An 18796-nucleotide genomic window follows, 5' to 3' on the forward strand; every position below is an offset into this window, starting at 1 on the left:
AGTTGTCAAAGGCTGTTTGGAAGCCCTGTCACAAGCTAGGGTATAGCCTGTGTGAGAAAATTGCTTCTGCTGGGTTCCACATTTCTGCCGTTCTGTATCTTAAAAGATACAGAACCCACCTCCAAACAACATTTAAAAAGAAACCTCCTGGAATTTGCAAGCACACAAACATAGATGACCTATAGGAGATCTTGATAAATGCTTCCAGCTCGTTTAAATAATGGCAGAATATATAATAAGAAATCTGGCAACTTGTGAATGGTGTGAAGAAACTCAACTAGTTTACAAGTTGGGTGTTGGTTGGTTTTGTTTTTTTTTTCCCCATATATATGAGCAAGGCTAAAAAACTTTTTAAAAAGTTATTAATCTTAATCATTGAATTTTGCACAATCTGGTAAACTGGCAGAAAAAAAAGAAGTGAAAATTCTGACCTGATCAAAGGATATTGCTTTGAACAATGTCCCCTGTATGCAACAGGGAATAAAAACTTAGTTTTGGCTTCCTGGAGGCAATGGAACTCTCTGGGAAAGCTGATGTTCTTAGCAAGTTCAAAGAAAGAGAAATACTTGGAAAATTTGGGAGAAATATGTTCTAGTATGTGTTTTTCCTAAAATTTCAGCTTTTATCGTTATGTTCTGGAGCCAGAGATTTCTTTCACAGCAGATAACAACTTTGTTTCTGGACCAATTGCCAAGTTTTTGGATATGCCCCAGTCGCCGCTGTTCACTTTAAACCTAAATACGCCTGAGAGCTGGATGGTGGAATCTGTCAGAACCCCGTATGACCTTGATAACATTTACTTAGAGGAGGTAAGACAAATCAACATGTTCCTGTTGATTTTATTTGAATGTGTCCCCCCCCGATTATTTTTGTAGTAGAAAAGAACTGTAGAATTTTAAAATGCAAATATATACAGAACAGGGGATGTTAGTGCTTTTTCAAGGAGCAGACCCCCTAAATACTTTCCAGGAGAAGCGCGGGTAAACCTGAGCTCACTGACAGTAAGGTTGCTGTCCTAAGCTGTCCATGGATGCCTGGGGACACAGACTGGAAAATACTGGGTAGAGGATGAAATGAAGCAGATGCTATACTCATAGGCTTGAAGTAGATCCTACAGAGATTCTGTTTTGCTTGTGCATGTGTAACACTTCAGAATGTTCTGAGCTAGAAATGAAGAAACTCTTCATGGGTCATTAAACCCTCTCCCTCTTTTTTTTTTTTTTTTTTTAGATTTGTTAAAATAATCTCTGAGAACTTCCTACAGCTAGTGTCACAATTAAATATAAGGGTTTTCTTTATTTCTGTAGAGATTTTTGACGTAAGACCTGACAGTCCTGTTCCAGCAAATAAATTACACTTACTTCCTCTTGTTCTGAGAAGCCACCAAGTTGGTTTTAGCTACCTGTTAATTTTCACAGGTTTTCTTACTGGCAAAGACTCTTGTGGATCACAAAAGAATATACAGTGTCAAAAAAACAGGAGAACTGGTGCAACAGAAATGCACTCGCACTGGTTTTAGGAGTAGATTGCTGCTAGAACAGGTCTGGAATTAGACTACTACAATACTGATCAGGGAAGTGCTGCCACAAAAGCAAGGGGATAAAATAAGCAGAAGTGGAAAAATCCAAGGAGCTGGAATCTAGTTTATTAAAAAAAAAAAAAAAAAAAAAAAAAAGTTAAAGATAAAGGAGGAATATCTGTTTGTATGAATTGATAATTCTCATTTAATTTTGAATGAGATGGATAATCTAGTGCAAATTATTAACCTCTTACCATTTGCAGTTATCTTTGATTTAGACTAAGTCTTTGCTGATTTAGAAAGAGAGGGCTGGTAAGTTACAAACACACTATACTAACATGTTAGGAAGTGCACTAAAAGCATGTGTAATAAAAGTTAGGAAATCTGTATGTGATGCAAAGTAGAAAATTTTGTACTTCAGAGTATGAAGTTAATAGCCTAAATAGGTTGCCAAGTAGTCGTCTTCCCTTGGAACAAGCCATTATGTAGCTGGCATAGAACAAATACAGATTATATATTAAAATTATAATAATTTTGTATGTATAATCCAGAGTGTGTGAAAGATTCCAGATTGACAGCTCTGGAGGCTGAAGTCCTCTATTTATCCACAGAACGGGTATGGCATGGGCAGTGGCAGTACAAGCTTCCCCACCAATGTGCCTCAACCCTGACCTGGAGGAACCACCTCTAGAGGTGAGAGGGTAGTTCAGGCTCCAAAACCAGCCCTGGGCCTTGTCTGCCAGGACTGGCAGCAACAGCAGCACCAGCTGCGCAGTGACTCCTGCTGCACGGAAGTCTGTCCGCTGCAGAGCCCAACGGGATTGTCTGACCCTGCAATTAGGCCTCTTGCAAATCAGCAGCCCGTACAACCTTGTGGTCATTACTAACGTGGGTTAGTTTGTCACTGAACGTTATTATACTTCATTATTAGCCTCTCCTTACTTTTGCATCCCACTGATAACTGTTTGGAAATCTGATGCAGTATAGTGGCAGAGTCTAGTGTTGCTAATCCTGTACTAACGATTCAGAAATTTAGAAAACTTCTAGTTTGTTTTTGGGGGGAGGTTTTTGCTTTTCCACTCTTGATCTAACCACTAAGCTACAAATGGACCACCGAAGGGCTGATACAACTATCCATTTCAAGCCTCTGAATTTATCTTCTTTGCTTAGATGAACTGATAGCTTGGAAGAGGGGGATTAAATACTTCAAGTATACTCAAAGTGCCATCCTGAGTCTCTAAATAAGAGCTTTATGTTTGCTGGTGCACAGTTTCCTATTCCTAATGTGTAGTTTGTTGAAACTAGCCATTAAGCTCTCATTCTGGATCTGCAATGACGAAAGATGTTTTTTGAGACCTGCTTGTTTAGCTTCCTGAATTTAGCCTGATGGGGAGTTAGGCCTGAAGCAATTTGTGAAACACGGCAAATATATTTTCTTAGCGCTTTTGTTCTATATAACCAAATGAATTGGTCCTTCGGACAGTCCCCCAGCATGACGTAGAAGTGCAGAGTAAAACAAAATGCTAATTTCAGATGATAAATTTAAGATAAGCGTATTAAAACAGATTTAAATTTAAGGTTTGAAGCTTGTTGTGCTTCTTGTGAGATGCCAATTTATTTTACTAAATTCCCTAATATGTGTAAAAATGTTGTAAAATCAGAGTAACCCCTTTCTTTTATACTGGGGTCTTACCAGTTTTGATTCAAACTTTTTTGGCCAGGGATATTCTCTTAACAGTATGTCTGTGAAGTGCTTCACTCTGTGGAGGTATGCTCTTTGGGGATGTCTAGAGACTTGTTTAATAAAATTGATCTAATATAAAGTAAAGCAAGTACTATTTAAATGCTATTTCAGAAAGTAATTGAATCATTTTAAAAAATCCAACACTTTTGAGCTACTTCCAAGTTTAGCAGTATCTTCTCCTTGCAGGTGGATAATGTTGTAGCTGCAGAATATGAATTGGAGTATCTGCTTCTGGAAGGACACTGCTATGATATTACTACTGGCCAGCCACCTCGGGGACTCCAGTTTACACTGGGAACTTCAACCAGTCCTGTCATTGTTGATACCATTGTTATGGCCAACTTGGTAAGTGTTTAATTGGCAACAAATAACTCTTGCTCTCCAGTTAGCACAATCAACCACTTGCATAAACCACTAGGTATCTTTTAATATGTGAGCTAGCGATACGTGGTGTTATACTTCATGGCTGCTTGCAGATGTATCAGAGCCACATCATTCCTAATGCTGATGTGCGCTTGCTGCGTGTTTGTCTGTTAACTCTTTCAGGAATGCTCTCCTTCCCTGTAGCTTATTGAGGAATAAGCTTCTGGAATGAGCTCCAGAAGACAGTTCTGTCTTCTGGAATGCCTTAAAATGATGGCCATATTCTTAAGCAACCTCCTTTCAGGAAAGGCCAGACCTATGTTTCTCCAGACTGGATGGTACTTAGGGCATCCACTCTATCTGGTACTGAAGGCCTCAGGTGGAAAATTGTCTTGCCCTGCACACACTGCTTCTGGAGACCTATGGAGCAAATGGGGAGAGTCAGTAGGAATGATAAGCATCCTCGAAAACATAGGAAGTTTGAACAGGAATTGTTTAATTTTGTCATGAAAACGTGATAGAAGTCCAAGTACATGACTGGTCCCTGCGGTGATCTGTGTTAGGTGGTTGTATAAGGGAACAATCTGTTTACAGGGTCTGTGCTGGACAATGTGAGAGGTAATGTACTTACATTATGCTAAGGGAAATTAACCACTCAAGTATTTTCTTTATATTTAGTGTAGAGAAAAACTGGACTGAATTGTTTATCATGTTTTTGAAATCTTTAAAAGTGTTTAACAAGTTAGGAAAAAATCTCCACCACCTCTAAATATTTAATTTTAGATTCTTACACTCATTTTCTATTTCTCTGCATCCTTTCTTAGACAAAGTATATCCTATTAAATCTATAAAAATGAAGATGAGCATTATTTTGTTTGTCATCACATTGTCTGTACATTGGAGAGTAAATCTGAAAGGCCTGGAGTTTTTGTCTAATGAGCTAAACCAAAGTACGTGTACCACTGTACACACACATGTATCTGACCATCATCTTCCTCAGCTCAGTGTCTGCTGTGTTAAAGGGCAGGAAAAGAATCTGGAGGGACTAGGAGACAGTGTTCTGAGTATGCCCAGTGCATTTTTTTTTTCCTTACAGCAGACTGGTTCACATTTCCAGTTGCATGCATATGCAGTAAGAGTGGAAAACCAGGTAGCACTCTGAAGCATCACTACAAACGTTTGCATCTTCTGCAGGTATAGAAACCTAAATCACAGAAGAAAATCAGAAAACTCTAGAACCTGAAGCTGCAATAATGCTTCTATACAATACTTGAATTTTACTGTAATTTTTTAGGTTCCATACAAGAGTTACCTTGTAACATATAAACCATTATTATTTCCTGATGAAACATCAATCTGTATAGCTTCAAAACGAATTAAGTCTTGTTTTGTAGTCAAGCCCTTTCATGGACTGCTATGTAGCTAGCAACTGGGGTTTTGAAAGTCACTTCTACTCTTTCATGAAGGTGAGCCCTCAAAGTAGTGTGATGCTTTTCCAGAAACACCTTTGGGATTACATTGTTCCTGTCCAGACTCCCTCAAGACCTTCTGTCATCTAACCAATAATGCTAGACCTTTTAATACTTCTGTCTCCTATGTAAAAATGAGGATTCTGAATGGAAGTTCTTGGCTTTTTCCTGTTCGCTATGTTTTTAGGCATTAAGGTTACATTAACCAGCTGGCTTAAGAATAACTATTCAGATCTAAAGCACTAGATCAAAATACACATAGTTTACAGCTTCTTTTTTCTGCATTTCCATTTTCTGGAAACTGACATATTATTCCTTTCCTTTGACAGGGTTACTTCCAGTTAAAAGCTAATCCTGGTGCATGGACTCTAAGACTCAGAAAGGGCAGGTCTGAGGATATCTACAGAATCTACAGGTAGGACAATAAATGCAAGACTTTGGATTTGTTGTTGTGAAACTTTCAAACTTAGATGGGTGCAGCATTCCAATAGTTGAATCTAACAGTTCACTTGCTCAATGATAGTCACTTGAACAGCAAATTGCATTTCTTCCTGTGTTGCATGAGATGAAATAAATTCATTCCTTTATGAAAACAAGTAGATATGTTCAAGTATATTTTATTTGTTTCTTTGTTCCATATCTGAAGATATGGTTTACAATGTTAAGGTTTAATAGCATGTAAGAAAGCATTTGAAGAAGAAATAAGGAATGTCTAATTTTATTTTCAGCCATGATGGTACAGACTCTCCCCCTGAAGCTAATGAAGTTATTGTTGTTCTCAACAACTTCAAGAGCAAAATTATTAAAGTGAAGGTGAGTTTAAAAATAAGAGCTGTTTTTAAAGACTGTTTGACCAGTAGTAGGAAGAATCTTTCATTAAGGCCTGATAATCCATTCCTACAAGCTTAGATTAAAGACAGTGCACCTAACTCTTTCGATTACATCTCTGGTGAAAAAGGTATCTGTAAATTTGATTTCCTGGCACAGGAGAGAGAATGACATGCAACTACTGTTTCTTTTGTATGTGCATGAGAAAAATAATGCTTGAATTTTTCTGGCTCAGTTGTGGTCAGACTGTTTAAAAAAAACAAACCTTCTGTCAGTTTTGTATGTCCTATGTTTAACATTCAATCTATCTACTGATAGAAAATATATTACCAGGTGAGCAAAAACAGATTTTTAACAGATAAAATTCTAGCTCATTGTGATACAGACTAGGTAAAAATACATATAAAAAGCAAACACTTTTTTCATTAACCTAATCTTTTAGGGCTGCTTATTAGATGACAGTGTAGGTGAAAAGTTTTAACGAGGGTGATTAATAACTGATGTTTCACATCTGATTCTCACCTCCTCCCAGGATTTACTTGTGTTAGAGTAATTATGGGACAGTCTCCCAATTTACCTCCAGTTCTGTTTGGCTGGTGCTGCTGTGCTGTCTACTTATCTGCTGTGGAGTTTCAGTGGCCAGCAATGCCTCTTTGAAACAAAGTGGGATATGTATGTGTGGGGGTGGTGAGCTGTTCATGTGGGGTTTTGTTTTGTTGCTTTTTTTTTTTCCTGCTGGTCTCTATCATCAAGGATCATCACTAAATACATCTTAGAAAACCATTCTAGCCATCTAGAATAACAGACTTTAGTGTCTGAAAACAGCTTTAGAATCTATTTTGGAAGTGTTGGTGAAGTAATGATCTGTTTAACTGTTTCTCCATACAGCTCTGGTTACATATGAGGTAACTGGACATCAGATAAACTGGTACAAATAGAGCCAATGTAAAAATCAACACTCCATAACTGTTTGCCCAGTTTGTGGTTCCGCTGGCTGAAGCAGCATTATGCATTTACAGGTTCAGAAGAAACTGGACATGATGAATGAAGATTTACTAAGTGACGGTACCAATGAGAATGAGTCTGGATTTTGGGAATCTCTCAAATGGTAAAACTAGTTCAATAATAACCTGCACTCTCTTGAAATTGGAAAACTGTTTTATCTTCTGATAATAGTTAAGTCTGTGCTATTTCACAGCAGTCATAAGCCTGTGGAAGCTGGAGGTCTGATTCTGCAAAACTGTTGATCTCCTCATCACCTGTAAAGCCCTTGTTCTCTACAGTACCGAGTTCCTGCTTTGCACTTGCCTGCCTGCCCTAACCTCCCGTGTTACTGCAGTCAGAAATGTTGCTCACCTTCACAAGCAGCACTGCAGCCAATGTTCTTTCAGTTGAACAGACGTTTGCATCTCAGCCATTGGGTCCTCCATGCTTGAGAAGGATCTCTTGTGGGGGGCGGGGGGCAAACCGCACAGTTATCCTGTATTAAACCAACAGCGCACTGTTCCTTGTATGGCTGGGCCTTACCATCTTGTCCTGTATATGAACAAATTTGTCCTTTCAGGGGATTCACAGGAGGACAAAAGAATGAAGATGTGAAACAGGATAAAGATGATGTACTAAATATATTCTCTGTGGCTTCAGGACACCTCTATGAAAGATTCCTCCGGTTAGTTCAGATTTTATAATCGGGGTGAGGGGGAGATGTCTCAAATGATAGTTGTGCACTGCTGTCCACCAGGAGAAAAGTTAGAATTTGCAGAATATATAACACCCGCTTTTCCAACAGCTCAGAAGTTCTCTATAGTTTTTGCATCTACTGCAGTATACAGGAACTGTTCTCTGTGTTCATGTGTTCATGTTTAAAGTATACTTTGTTTAATAGATGGTATATTGCTGTCTTAGATTTTTTTTCATTACAAAATAGCCTAATGCAATTACGTTTTTACAAGTTCAGGTTCTTTTCCTGAACAAGAGTGAATTATTCTGCAACTTTTACATGGATTCTTTTTATTTTTAATAACTTTGTAGTTAGAATTAAGCAATTTACAATAGGCTTAAGTTGCATGAAGATCAGTAAGCTGATACGTACTGCATGTAGTTAATTCTTAATAATTTTACATTATCAGACTTAGTAATCTGTTATGCAGCTCATTTTCTCTAGTGCATGGTAGCTCTTTCTCTTAAGTGCTTTTTTTCTTTCTTTTGATAGCATAATGATGTTGTCTGTGCTGAAACATACTAAGACTCCTGTAAAGTTCTGGTTTCTGAAGAATTACTTATCTCCTACATTCAAGGTTTGTTACTAATTAGAAAAATATTGTAGCACAAGAAAAGTAAATACAAAAAACATTTCAACTTGTACATCATACTATTATATAAATTTATGTACAGTTACCTGTCTATATTCTGACAAAGCATTAAGTTGTTATAAGATGCTGGTTCTGCTTGGGAAGCTTCTAGAAATAACAGTCAAGGTGACAGTAGACTCGTGTTGAGGGTAAATAGTTGAGAGAACAGCTCATAGTAGGAAAATCATACTTGAAAGAATTTTATCGTGTGAGCCACAAGGGTAAAAAATGTTTAAAGCGTGGATTTTAAGATGAAATTCAGGACTACAAACTTGCATCTAACATGTAAGGTTTGAGGAGTATAGTAGAAAGGCCAGAGAAGCAGGACTTGAGACTAGGTGTGGGAAGCATTTCATGGGAGGAGAAAAAAAACTCCAAGGAAGCAGTCTTCAAACTGACTACAGTACATACCAATGGTGCATGGTAAAAGAGTGAAACAGGCTCTAAATAAACATCCCTGGAGATACTTAGAAATTATCTGTGATACCTTACGAAACAAGCAGTGAACAGCAGGATTCAAAACAGAGCCCAGAGGTAAACGAACGTATGTCAAAGCTGCATATGTCAGGAATTTTACAAGTTTTCACATTTAATTTTAGGAAATAGCGTTTCTCAGAGAGTTTTACCTATTCAGTAAGAACAAAGGAAAGTAATTGGTTGTGTCCCTGTTGCTCCAGACGTCGACTGTGCTGCAACTCTGATTTTTCCGGGTCACCTCTGAGACCCTGCAGCAGACACTCCCCACCTTGCTGACTGATAGTCATTTTACCAGCACCCCTCAGGTGATTGTTCTCCCACTGTCACAAGAAGCCTTACAGATGAGAATTTCAATCACTTCAATACAGCAGGCCAAGTTGTTCTAGTAAATAATTGCTCCCAATTATTTTCTCATTTTATTATTTTTACGTGTAGTGCTTTGTACATTCCTAAATAATAAGTCTCTCATCTATAAGTTTTATGATTTGAATAATGTGTTCTTTTTAAACTGACCTGTGGATCACTATAAAATGGCTTGTATGGGGAAAGGATGCCAAAATATTTACATGTATGTTAGAACAGTTGGCTTTACAATTTATAACTTACTGTACAGTTAGAGTTATGTTTTACTCTGCTTGAAGTAGCAACAGTAATGTAGTTATTCTTTGTGGTATTTCATTTTTTAGTGTTCTCTGCCTTACTATGGGCAACTATCTTCTCTCTTGTAATGCACTTTTTTTTTCCTGCAGAGGAACAAAGAACTGAGATAAGCTACTTTTTTCCTCCCCCCCTCACTCTGCAGGAGTTCATCCCGTACATGGCAGAGAAGTACAATTTCCAATATGAGCTTGTCCAGTATAAATGGCCACGATGGCTTCATCAGCAAACAGAGAAGCAGCGTATCATCTGGGGTTACAAGATCCTCTTTCTAGATGTGCTCTTCCCATTAGCTGTTGATAAAATCCTGTTTGTGGATGCTGACCAGGTAACATAGAAGATAATTACTTTATCATTTAAGAATGTTCTTGACTACAATCTCTGTATTATTACAAAAATTGCAATTTAGCACTTCCAGGCATGACTGGAAGTTGATTACGTAACTATAACAGGCTTTAGTGAGTACTGCGCTTTCTTCTACCTGTTCACAAAGCATAGTTTTGTTGGCCCATCTCTTTTTTTTTTCTGGTTCCTTATTCACTCGCTGTTGTGATTCCAGCTGAACAGATTCTTGTTTTACCCTTGCACTTCCCCAGTTCCAGTGCTATATTTTCTCCCCTCCCTGCTTTTAACTTGGCCAGATCTGAATGGCTGTCAGAGGAATGAGAAGACAAATCCCTAACATGTGAAGCCTTGCCCTGGAGCAAGGCAGAAAATGTCTCTAAGGCTTTGTATATGCTTACTGCCTGAACAGTCTGAAAAAAATAGGATGGGCACAGAGTAGGAACTGCCAAAAATATTCCTTCTATAACATACGAAAATGGAAATATGTATTATCAACACATAAGTATAAAACGCCTTAGGCATTCTGCATATGGACAGTATGATCTCACGTCAGTTAAAACCATTACAACCTGTGCTTAAGTATCACCTATGACAAATTTCTAGCCATGCTTTTCTTTCTTTAGACAGTCTTTGCATTACGTTTATTGAAAAAAAATATTAATGCAGTTTGTTTCCACCACAGTATTATTTTAGGGTAGTACTACTGCAATAGCATCTGTGTGTCAGAAAGGTATTAAAAAGCCTTCATGCCTGAAGGATTTGCAAACTTTCAAGAGGACAGGAAACAAAGAACTGTAGCAGACAATCTATAGCAAAAATTCTTGCTACTTGTTAAGCAACAGCTTGGCACTTCAGCTGTCAAACTTCTATCTTGATTCTCTTGAGCTCCACTTTAGTAGCTCTAACTCAGGGCTGAGGGGAGGAGGAGGAGGAGGAGGAAGGACAAATCAGAAACTTCTGTGCCAGAGGGGTTTTTGTACTACTTCTGTATTATGCAAAAGACTGCAGAGTAATAGATACTCCTATTCTTCTTCTAACTGTTTACAGAGTTTGAATTATAAATCCTAACTAGTATTTCAAAATAGCTTTTGGCAGGCTTATACAAATAAAAATTTCCTTTCCCTTCAGATTGTACGCACAGATCTAAAGGAATTAAGAGATTTCAATTTAGAGGGTGCTCCTTATGGATATACTCCATTCTGTGATAGTCGAAGAGAAATGGATGGCTACAGATTCTGGAAATCAGGATACTGGGCAAGTCACTTAGCTGGAAGAAAATATCACATCAGGTACTGAAGAACTTTTTTTTTTTTTTTTTTTTTTCCAAAATGGAGCAGAAAAGCCATTGGTTCCATTTAAAAATGACAGAAAAATAACTGGAGTACACAGTGCTGCAGTAAACCACTTTCTGCTCACTTAATTTTTTCAGGGTTCCATTGCCTATGTCTATCTGAACCTACTAGAGACACTGAAATTACTTCCATATGCTACAACTCTTACAGCTGTAAAAGAGAAGTGTTAACTAACCAGGCATTGTCATTTGTTAATAACAAATAGCAGCATGGATTGCATGACAGCAAAGCTAAGACAGATCTGTTGCATAAAATTTTACACGTGTATGTGCCGTGATGTTTTTAGAACTGCTCCCCTGCCTTCTATTAGATGATCTGTGCTATTTCCACCACGAGATTGTTCTAGCATATCAAATCTCAGGGTTCATTGGGGCTGCAGTAAGTTACTCATCAGTCAAATGTCATTACTAATTGTATCATCTCCATGTAGTGCTCTGTATGTTGTGGATCTGAAGAAATTCAGAAAGATAGCAGCTGGAGACCGACTCAGAGGACAATATCAGGGTCTTAGTCAGGATCCTAACAGTCTGTCTAACCTTGATCAGGTGTGTGTTTTATCCTTTCCTTACTGGGGTGAGATGGCAGCTTGGGCCCCCTCTTTTCCTGGCCAAACTTCTATCACAGCCAGATGCCAGTGACAGTCCTGTCACTCCCTGCCTTCAAGTGAAGCAGGTGTGGATACCACCAAATATAACTACTGGTTGGAAACACCACATGCCTCTTGCATGTCTTCAGACTCTCCAATCAATTTGTCCAGTATAGTCTAATGCATAATACAACTGGACAATTGTGTCTGTCTTTTTAGTTACAAAAATTCAGTACAATGGGGGGGGGGGGGAGAGCTGACAGATATGTTCCCCCCACTCTGACTACAAAAACTGCTATTAAATCTTATTCTTAAATACAGGATTTGCCTAACAACATGATCCACCAGGTGCCCATTAAATCACTCCCGCAGGAGTGGCTTTGGTGTGAAACATGGTGTGATGATTCCTCAAAGAAGAGAGCAAAAACCATTGATCTAGTAAGTGCAGTATGGCTCACTCATTCTTATGTTGGAATAAAGTATTATCAACCTACCATAAAGACCTTTTTCTACCTCAGATCTAGGTGCCTCATTATACTGTTACTTAAATGTTTTTAGTACTTCATTTTTTTTTTCCTTTCCCTTCTCTGTTTTTCTGTAAGCTATCTGGAGCAGTGGCATTATTAGTGTTTGCAAAGAGCCTTTGCACTGTACTGTAGGTAAAATACAGACATAGATTAATTTTTCACCAACACCAGATTAATTCCACCAGGGGGAACCATCCCTCTGTTCAGTAAAAGAAATTTTAAAGTGTTTTGCAATGTCTGAACAGTTCATGTTTTGTTTGTAGTGTAATAACCCAATGACCAAAGAGCCCAAGCTGCAGGCAGCAATGCGTATAGTTCCAGAATGGCAGGACTATGATCAGGAAATCAAACAGCTCTATAGTCACTTCCAGAAAGAAAAGGAAACAGGAGCACCAGCCAAGATGACAGGAAAGCACACACAAGGTAATCTTTCTAACCATTGTCCTACCTTTGTGTTATTCTTCTCAACTGTTTAGAGGAACAGGGTAAAGCCTCATGCTTGCTCACTGTACACCTGTGCTATGCAAAGGCTTGGGTGGAGAATTTGTTAAATAAACTGTGTATTTTAATGGAACAGAAGGGCCTTGCTTAGTGAGGCAGGCATAGCTGAACTTGATGCTGAAACTTAGACTAGAGAGCTGAAATTGCACAGATGTTTCAGCTCTGTTAATATGCATGTTGTTCTTGCAGCTTTATGAACTCGGCTTTTTAATTTTGTTGTTTGTTTAAAAGTGCAGTTATACACAACAGGTACAACTTGTTCTTTAGTCACTAGTGACCTCCGAAAGAACAAGTTGTGTGGATTTATCTCTTGAGTTTCAAACCATTCTGCCAACTGAGGCAGCTGCAAATGGAGTGCTTGCTCCTCACTATTTTTTCCTCCTCTTTTACAGATTCAACAGCACACGTGGAATTATGATCCATGGAGGGAAAAAAAAGTCAAAGTTAGACTGTTTCATAGACAATTTTTATATTGAAAGCTAGTTTTTTTTCTGGTATGTCTACAAAACTGCTGAATAATTGAATGGGATGATGTATGCATTTTTATTACTTGCCTTTGGGTTAATTTCTGCATATGAAATAGGATCTGGATTGCTGGAATTAGCATTACTGGTTTTTGCACCTGTGGTGGAGATGGAAGAGCCCACGATGGAATTTAGCATTTCAGAAACAAAACTTCAAAATCCACTGGAAAAAGCTGCAGCCTCTTCCTTCAGCTGTCGCTGCCCCCACCCCGATCAAGATTCTATTGGCCTCAGCTCTAACTCGAGTGAGCCTGAAAAATGCAGATCCACTGAGCACTTGGCTAGAACGTAAGTCCTTACCTCAACTGATGGAGATGGTTTTCCAGCTAACGTTAAGGCTCAGATTCATGCCTTAAATTGGGATAATGTTTCATCTGCAAGTTTTCAAATGGTCAAAAATGCTTCTCAGATTTGTTAGGTATGTCCTTTTTTGTAACAAATCTAGCATTCCTTAGATACTCCAATTCCTGTCTTCATTTATTTCCTAACCTTTGAAAGTTTGGCTTAGTGTAAAACTACTACAATCTATTCAAATGCTCATCTGAACACAAGTGCCCACATTTCTTTTTTTTTTTTTTTTTTTTTTTGTAAAAGTATAATGTTGAATTTGACAGTTCAGTTTCTTAGCCCATCTGACTTGAAACAAGACTACCCTCCTTCCTTCCTGCTCAAAGTTTAAATCAATTCGCTGAATTGGTAGGGCCTTACTATTGCTGTGGTTCATTGATTTCATGAATGTGTTTTGTTTAGAAAAATCTGTGGAAGCTTGGAAGCTTTTCATCATGTAAATTTCATTAACTTCATTTTTCCTCAGAGATGTTGTCACATCAATAAAACTTTAGAGTTCTTAGGTCTTAAGCTCTAGTTCACATTCGGTCCTTTGCTCTTCCTTTTTGCTTGCACATATTATAGTCTAATTGGGATTTTTCGGTCTCTGAACACTTTACCTGCATTCATTTACTTAATGCACAAACAAAACTTTTTGTTCCAAGGGTTAATTTACCTTGGACTATTTCAAGAATTCTCACTCATGTCTTAGTTTTCAAAGATGCTGCTGCCATAGTTCCGTTCTATGAACAAACTGATTAAAGATCCCCCAAAACCCTGGTCCCTTCTCCTTTTTCTTCACTCTGCATGATTCCTGCCTGCTATCTGGAACACTTGAGATGAAGAGTTAAAATATATAACTAAAGAAGTATTTTTGTGCTAAAGAGCGTAGCTCCCTTTCTTTCTCTAGAAATCTAGACTTGGAAGCTAGTTTATTGCAACCTCTGTGTTTTTATACAGGTAAGTGTTCTGTGCAGTAAGGGCTTCCCACTAACGACAAGCCTGAGTTAAGATGTTTGAGAATTATTATATTCCTCAGAGAGAGAAATGTTTTGGAGAGATCTGACCGTGGCTGCAATATTTAAACTATCTGTAGGGCAAAGCCAGCACTAAGCAGCTCTTCAGCCAGCTCAAAAGATGACCCAAACTTCTAAAACCTAAGAGCACACTAAAAGAAACAACCAGCATCCCTTAAATGCACATTGCTGACCTTGACAACAGTGCCAGTAAGCTGATCAGTAACACAGCACACACTCAGATACCAGAAGTGGGTGGCTCTAGAAACGCAGAGGAAAGGGCAGTTCATAATCTCCCCTTCTCCAGAGAGCAAAGCTATGCAAACATGAGGGGTTGGATTTCAAGCCACGAACTTACTTACTGAGTATGAATTATCAGATTGGTATTTTCTAAATTGTCTGTAGATACTATTCAAATAGTCTCCCTGAGACTCTGTAACTACCAAGTGGCTGCTGCAGCCTGTCAAAACAGTGCCAGTTAAGGCTAGGCAGACCTACACTGGAAAAATTCCTTCCAGTGTAAGGACAATGTAGCTGCCAAATGACTGTCATTACATACTATGTTAATTAGTCCTTTTTTAAAACAGATCTAAACACTACATGTAAAACTACTTTTTTCTCTGTTCAGCTCTCAACCACTTCTGCCTCTCTGGAGCACACAGAATGGCACAGGGGCAGGTGGCAGCAGCTGAACCCAACAGTTTCATCCAAGGATGGTCCAGGGCAGCAGAGGAAGATTACTTAGGACAGTGCTTGGGTTGGGGATAGTCTGCCCAAACCTTCAGAACAAGAAAAGTACAAGTTCTCTACACAACAAGACCCTCCCTTATCTAAACCAGTATTTGGCTCCAGCTTTTTTTTCCAAATATTATTAAAAGCCGGAAGATTCAGAATAAAGTAGCCTGTGAAATTTGGCACAATATTTACAATGCCTTGTTTGGAACTGTTCAGAAAGAGAAAATTTTTTAAATTAAATGTGTCAATTACAAGCCCCTTCCCCCCCCATTATGCTCTTCTTACTTCATTTTTATGTAAAAGCATGCACTTCACCCATACCACAATTTTAAAATGTAGCAAGCTCTTTCTACTGTCTTTTTGTTCTCTCTGGCTAACAGAGACCATGCTCTTGTTCAGCTCTACTTATTAACTCAGAACTGACACAGGAACATACGCATCATGAGACTTTGTACCTAATACTGCAAAAGGAGTATCCTGCAAGAGTGCTGTGCCTATTCTCAAGTACATTATAAAATGCACGTGGTACTGATCATTCTGAATATGAAATACCAGAGTTTTAGGTGACAGTACTTTTTTGTGCAAAAGAAAAACAATCATATAGCAGTCAGCCTAAATAGGAGGCTCCACATTTCTTTTGGCTTTGTGGGTACCCTTGCCCGTAATCCTCAACTAGGCATTGAAAGAAAATCTTCAGAGCACTGCCTCTAGAATGCTCCTTAGATTAAGGAACAGAGCCACTTCAGGTAATACCGCTGGTGACCTGCATTCCTGTAAGCCAGCAACACTGCTACAAAAGACAGAACTTTGTTATTAAAGAGGTCATAATGCAATTTTGGATCCCCTAGTTGGTCTGGAAAGGCCACCTCTTTAGTAAAGTGATGGCACTAGTCCAGATACTCTGATACAACAAGTTTGTGGAAGTTCAGCTGGTCAAAAGTTAACATTGAAAGAGAAAAAAAACTATTTTAAAAGGAAGGTTTCACTGCCTTTCTTTCCAGAAAACAGAAATATGATGTTCTTAAGATTATGCTTTCAATTAGCTGTGGGGAGGATTTGGAAACAAGGAAATGAAAGGGATGGGATGTGTACAAAGGAGCAGGAATTCAGTTACACTCTTAGGAACCAAACCGTTTTATAAAATGGTTTTGCATGGCCACTTCTGTAACCTGTTCGGGAGTATACTGTACCTGGGTGCAGTACTGAGAGGTATGGGGAGCTACTTGCTACCAAATGTTACCTGAGATTACAGTGGATTTCCCAGTACGGTGACAACAGGAAGATCTGTCTAATATAATAAAGAAAGACTTTTCTGTTCTTTGCCCTTGTTTCTTGTGTCACTTATTTTTGGTTCTGTAACTGCTATTTTAAGTGAAAAGTGTACTTTAGTAAACTTGTTATTTTAGATTTGAGTGTTATGGTACTTTTGAGAAGCTCCTAGAAGGGAGCAGTTAAGAGGCTTCCCATATTGTTCATCATGGTATTAAAGTACCATGAAACTGAGACACATCTAGTAAAGAAACAATAGAAAGTTTCATATTTAAGGAAAACTAGTAGTTTCTCCCCCCTCCCCCAATCCACCCACTAATAAAAAAGTGTTTCTAGGTCAATTTTATTCCTTTTGATTAAGCTTTATACTTCTACTGGTGTAGTAAACGCTCAGAGAAGTTAGGTGTATCTGGGGCTCCTTCAGTGGTAGAAATGAATTCCAAAGTCTTATGGGCCTCTGAGAAAAGGCTCCCAAAGAGTCATTCTTGTTCAGAACTATAAAACAGACAGTTTTTACACAGAAAGCTCAGCTGAATGCAGGACTAGTTCTTGCCACAGAAATATCTACTCGCTTTTCTACAGCTGGCTGTTTGAACTTGTTCAGGTCTGGAAAATAGTAAATCCCAGGCGACAACTAAAAGAGCAGGGAAAAGGAAGCACCCAGAAAGAATAAATACATGCCACATGCGTATCACCTCCCCAAACTATAAGGGATTTTGTGCTTCCCCCCACCAGCAATTTTAATTTCCTATGTACATATGTAAACATCTGACTGTACATAGATACATGCTTTTGTGCCAGAGAACCCACCCCCACCCCAACAGCTCTAGGATGTACAATGCATCATCTAGCCTAAATGACAAAGCACCGCTCATTTGGGGGGGGGGGGGGTAGGAGTGTTTTGAAGCTTTCTGTACAAATCCCAACTTTTAATTGCATCAGCCTGAATACAGCAGTTGTAATTTTTATCTCCGCTATATTTGACACCTCCCCACCCCCCAACCCCTATCAATACATGATTGTCACTGCAGCCACACAACAGCCCCCTCAGGAAGCACTTCCCTCTGCCAGGAATGTCAAGCCACAGGGTCTATGCTGGTTCCCCTCCCACGCTGCAACACCACACGACCCCGCTGCAGCGGCCCACCACGGTCTGCCTTGTTTCTGGACTTCTTGGCCTACGTGCCAGCCGCTACGCAGCACAGCATCAAACCTGCCCACGTGCTCCCACAACGACAGTCTCGGAAGTGCCTTCCAGCACCTCTGCTCAGTGGTCGCCAGTAGGCAGAGCCAGCTTTTCCAGCGCAACCGCTGGCTCCCGGCTCCGCGTGAATAGGCTGGGCGGCCCAGTAACTGCAGCGCTCCATGTGACAGGCCATCATGGGAGGACCACCCCTGCCCCAGTGCTGAGGCTGCAGCTCTTGTCTAACACACACCCTCGACACAGGTGAGCACCACGCAGCCGGACACCAACCGGCTGCTGCGTATCACTTGGGAATTTGGCCTTGCTGATCAGAACGAGCCCGTTCTCCAGCTCAGTCTTTTTGCTGCCTGACACACCCATTTGCTGCATGCAAATTACACCCAAATTTCTGCTCAGTCTTTCTCCATCCTAGTTAACAGAAGTCAGAACAGCTTATGGGGCCTGCTACACCAAAGTCGCAAAGATCAGAGCTACAGCTGAGGGGAAAAACCCCACAGTGTTTCTGGCCTTGTCTCAATTAGCAGTGGGCAAGCACTGCTGAGTGCCTGTTTTCTCTCCCAGGCCTGCTTAAAGGAAACCTGAGGCAAAGAGCATGAAGGCCAGGGCTACCGGAGAACGTGGCAAGGGTACCTGCAGAACCAGCACGCTGATGAATAATACACCCACATGACAGGGTGAATGATCAGTCACTTCAATTTTGTCAAAGTTACAATAGTTAAGGTTATTAGAGAACTGCTGTCAAGGAGATCCCATGCAAGCCTTCCACATGCACATCTCTACACCTGAAGAAATCCTGTCTAGGTTACTGATTTAGCCTTGGGTGCCCAGCTGAGATGGATGGTGCAGCACCCAGGCACATACCTGTGAGCTAGGAAGACACAGTACACATCAGCATCCCTAACTGTTTGTATGTGCATCAAGTTTTCCTGTCCTGTAACCAACACTTTCTTACTTCCATGCAGTTCTGTGCCACTCTAACAAGAAGCTAGTGTCCCATGTAGA

General features: G+C 39.5%; 1 protein-coding gene across 2 annotated transcripts in view; it reads left to right on the forward strand.

The window, feature by feature from the left end:
* Positions 1–16643, forward strand: part of UGGT1 (UDP-glucose glycoprotein glucosyltransferase 1) — a 49135-nt gene extending 32492 nt beyond the window's left edge. For both annotated transcript variants that reach the window (XM_085307941.1, XM_085307940.1), the window contains 13 exons: positions 620–809; positions 3450–3608; positions 5425–5510; positions 5824–5908; positions 6943–7031; positions 7488–7592; positions 8136–8220; positions 9554–9736; positions 10882–11042; positions 11536–11650; positions 12013–12129; positions 12482–12641; positions 13112–16643. In XM_085307941.1, coding sequence (XP_085164067.1) covers positions 620–809; positions 3450–3608; positions 5425–5510; positions 5824–5908; positions 6943–7031; positions 7488–7592; positions 8136–8220; positions 9554–9736; positions 10882–11042; positions 11536–11650; positions 12013–12129; positions 12482–12641; positions 13112–13137 — 1561 coding nt within the window. In that variant the 3' untranslated portion in view covers positions 13138–16643. The remainder of the gene's footprint in view (positions 1–619; positions 810–3449; positions 3609–5424; positions 5511–5823; positions 5909–6942; positions 7032–7487; positions 7593–8135; positions 8221–9553; positions 9737–10881; positions 11043–11535; positions 11651–12012; positions 12130–12481; positions 12642–13111) is intronic.
* The last annotated feature ends 2153 nt before the right edge of the window (positions 16644–18796 follow it).

Source organism: Rhea americana, unplaced genomic scaffold (genome assembly GCF_003343005.1).
Source record: "Rhea americana isolate MKP2758 unplaced genomic scaffold, rheAme1 scaffold_269, whole genome shotgun sequence".
NCBI lineage: Eukaryota > Metazoa > Chordata > Aves > Rheiformes > Rheidae > Rhea > Rhea americana.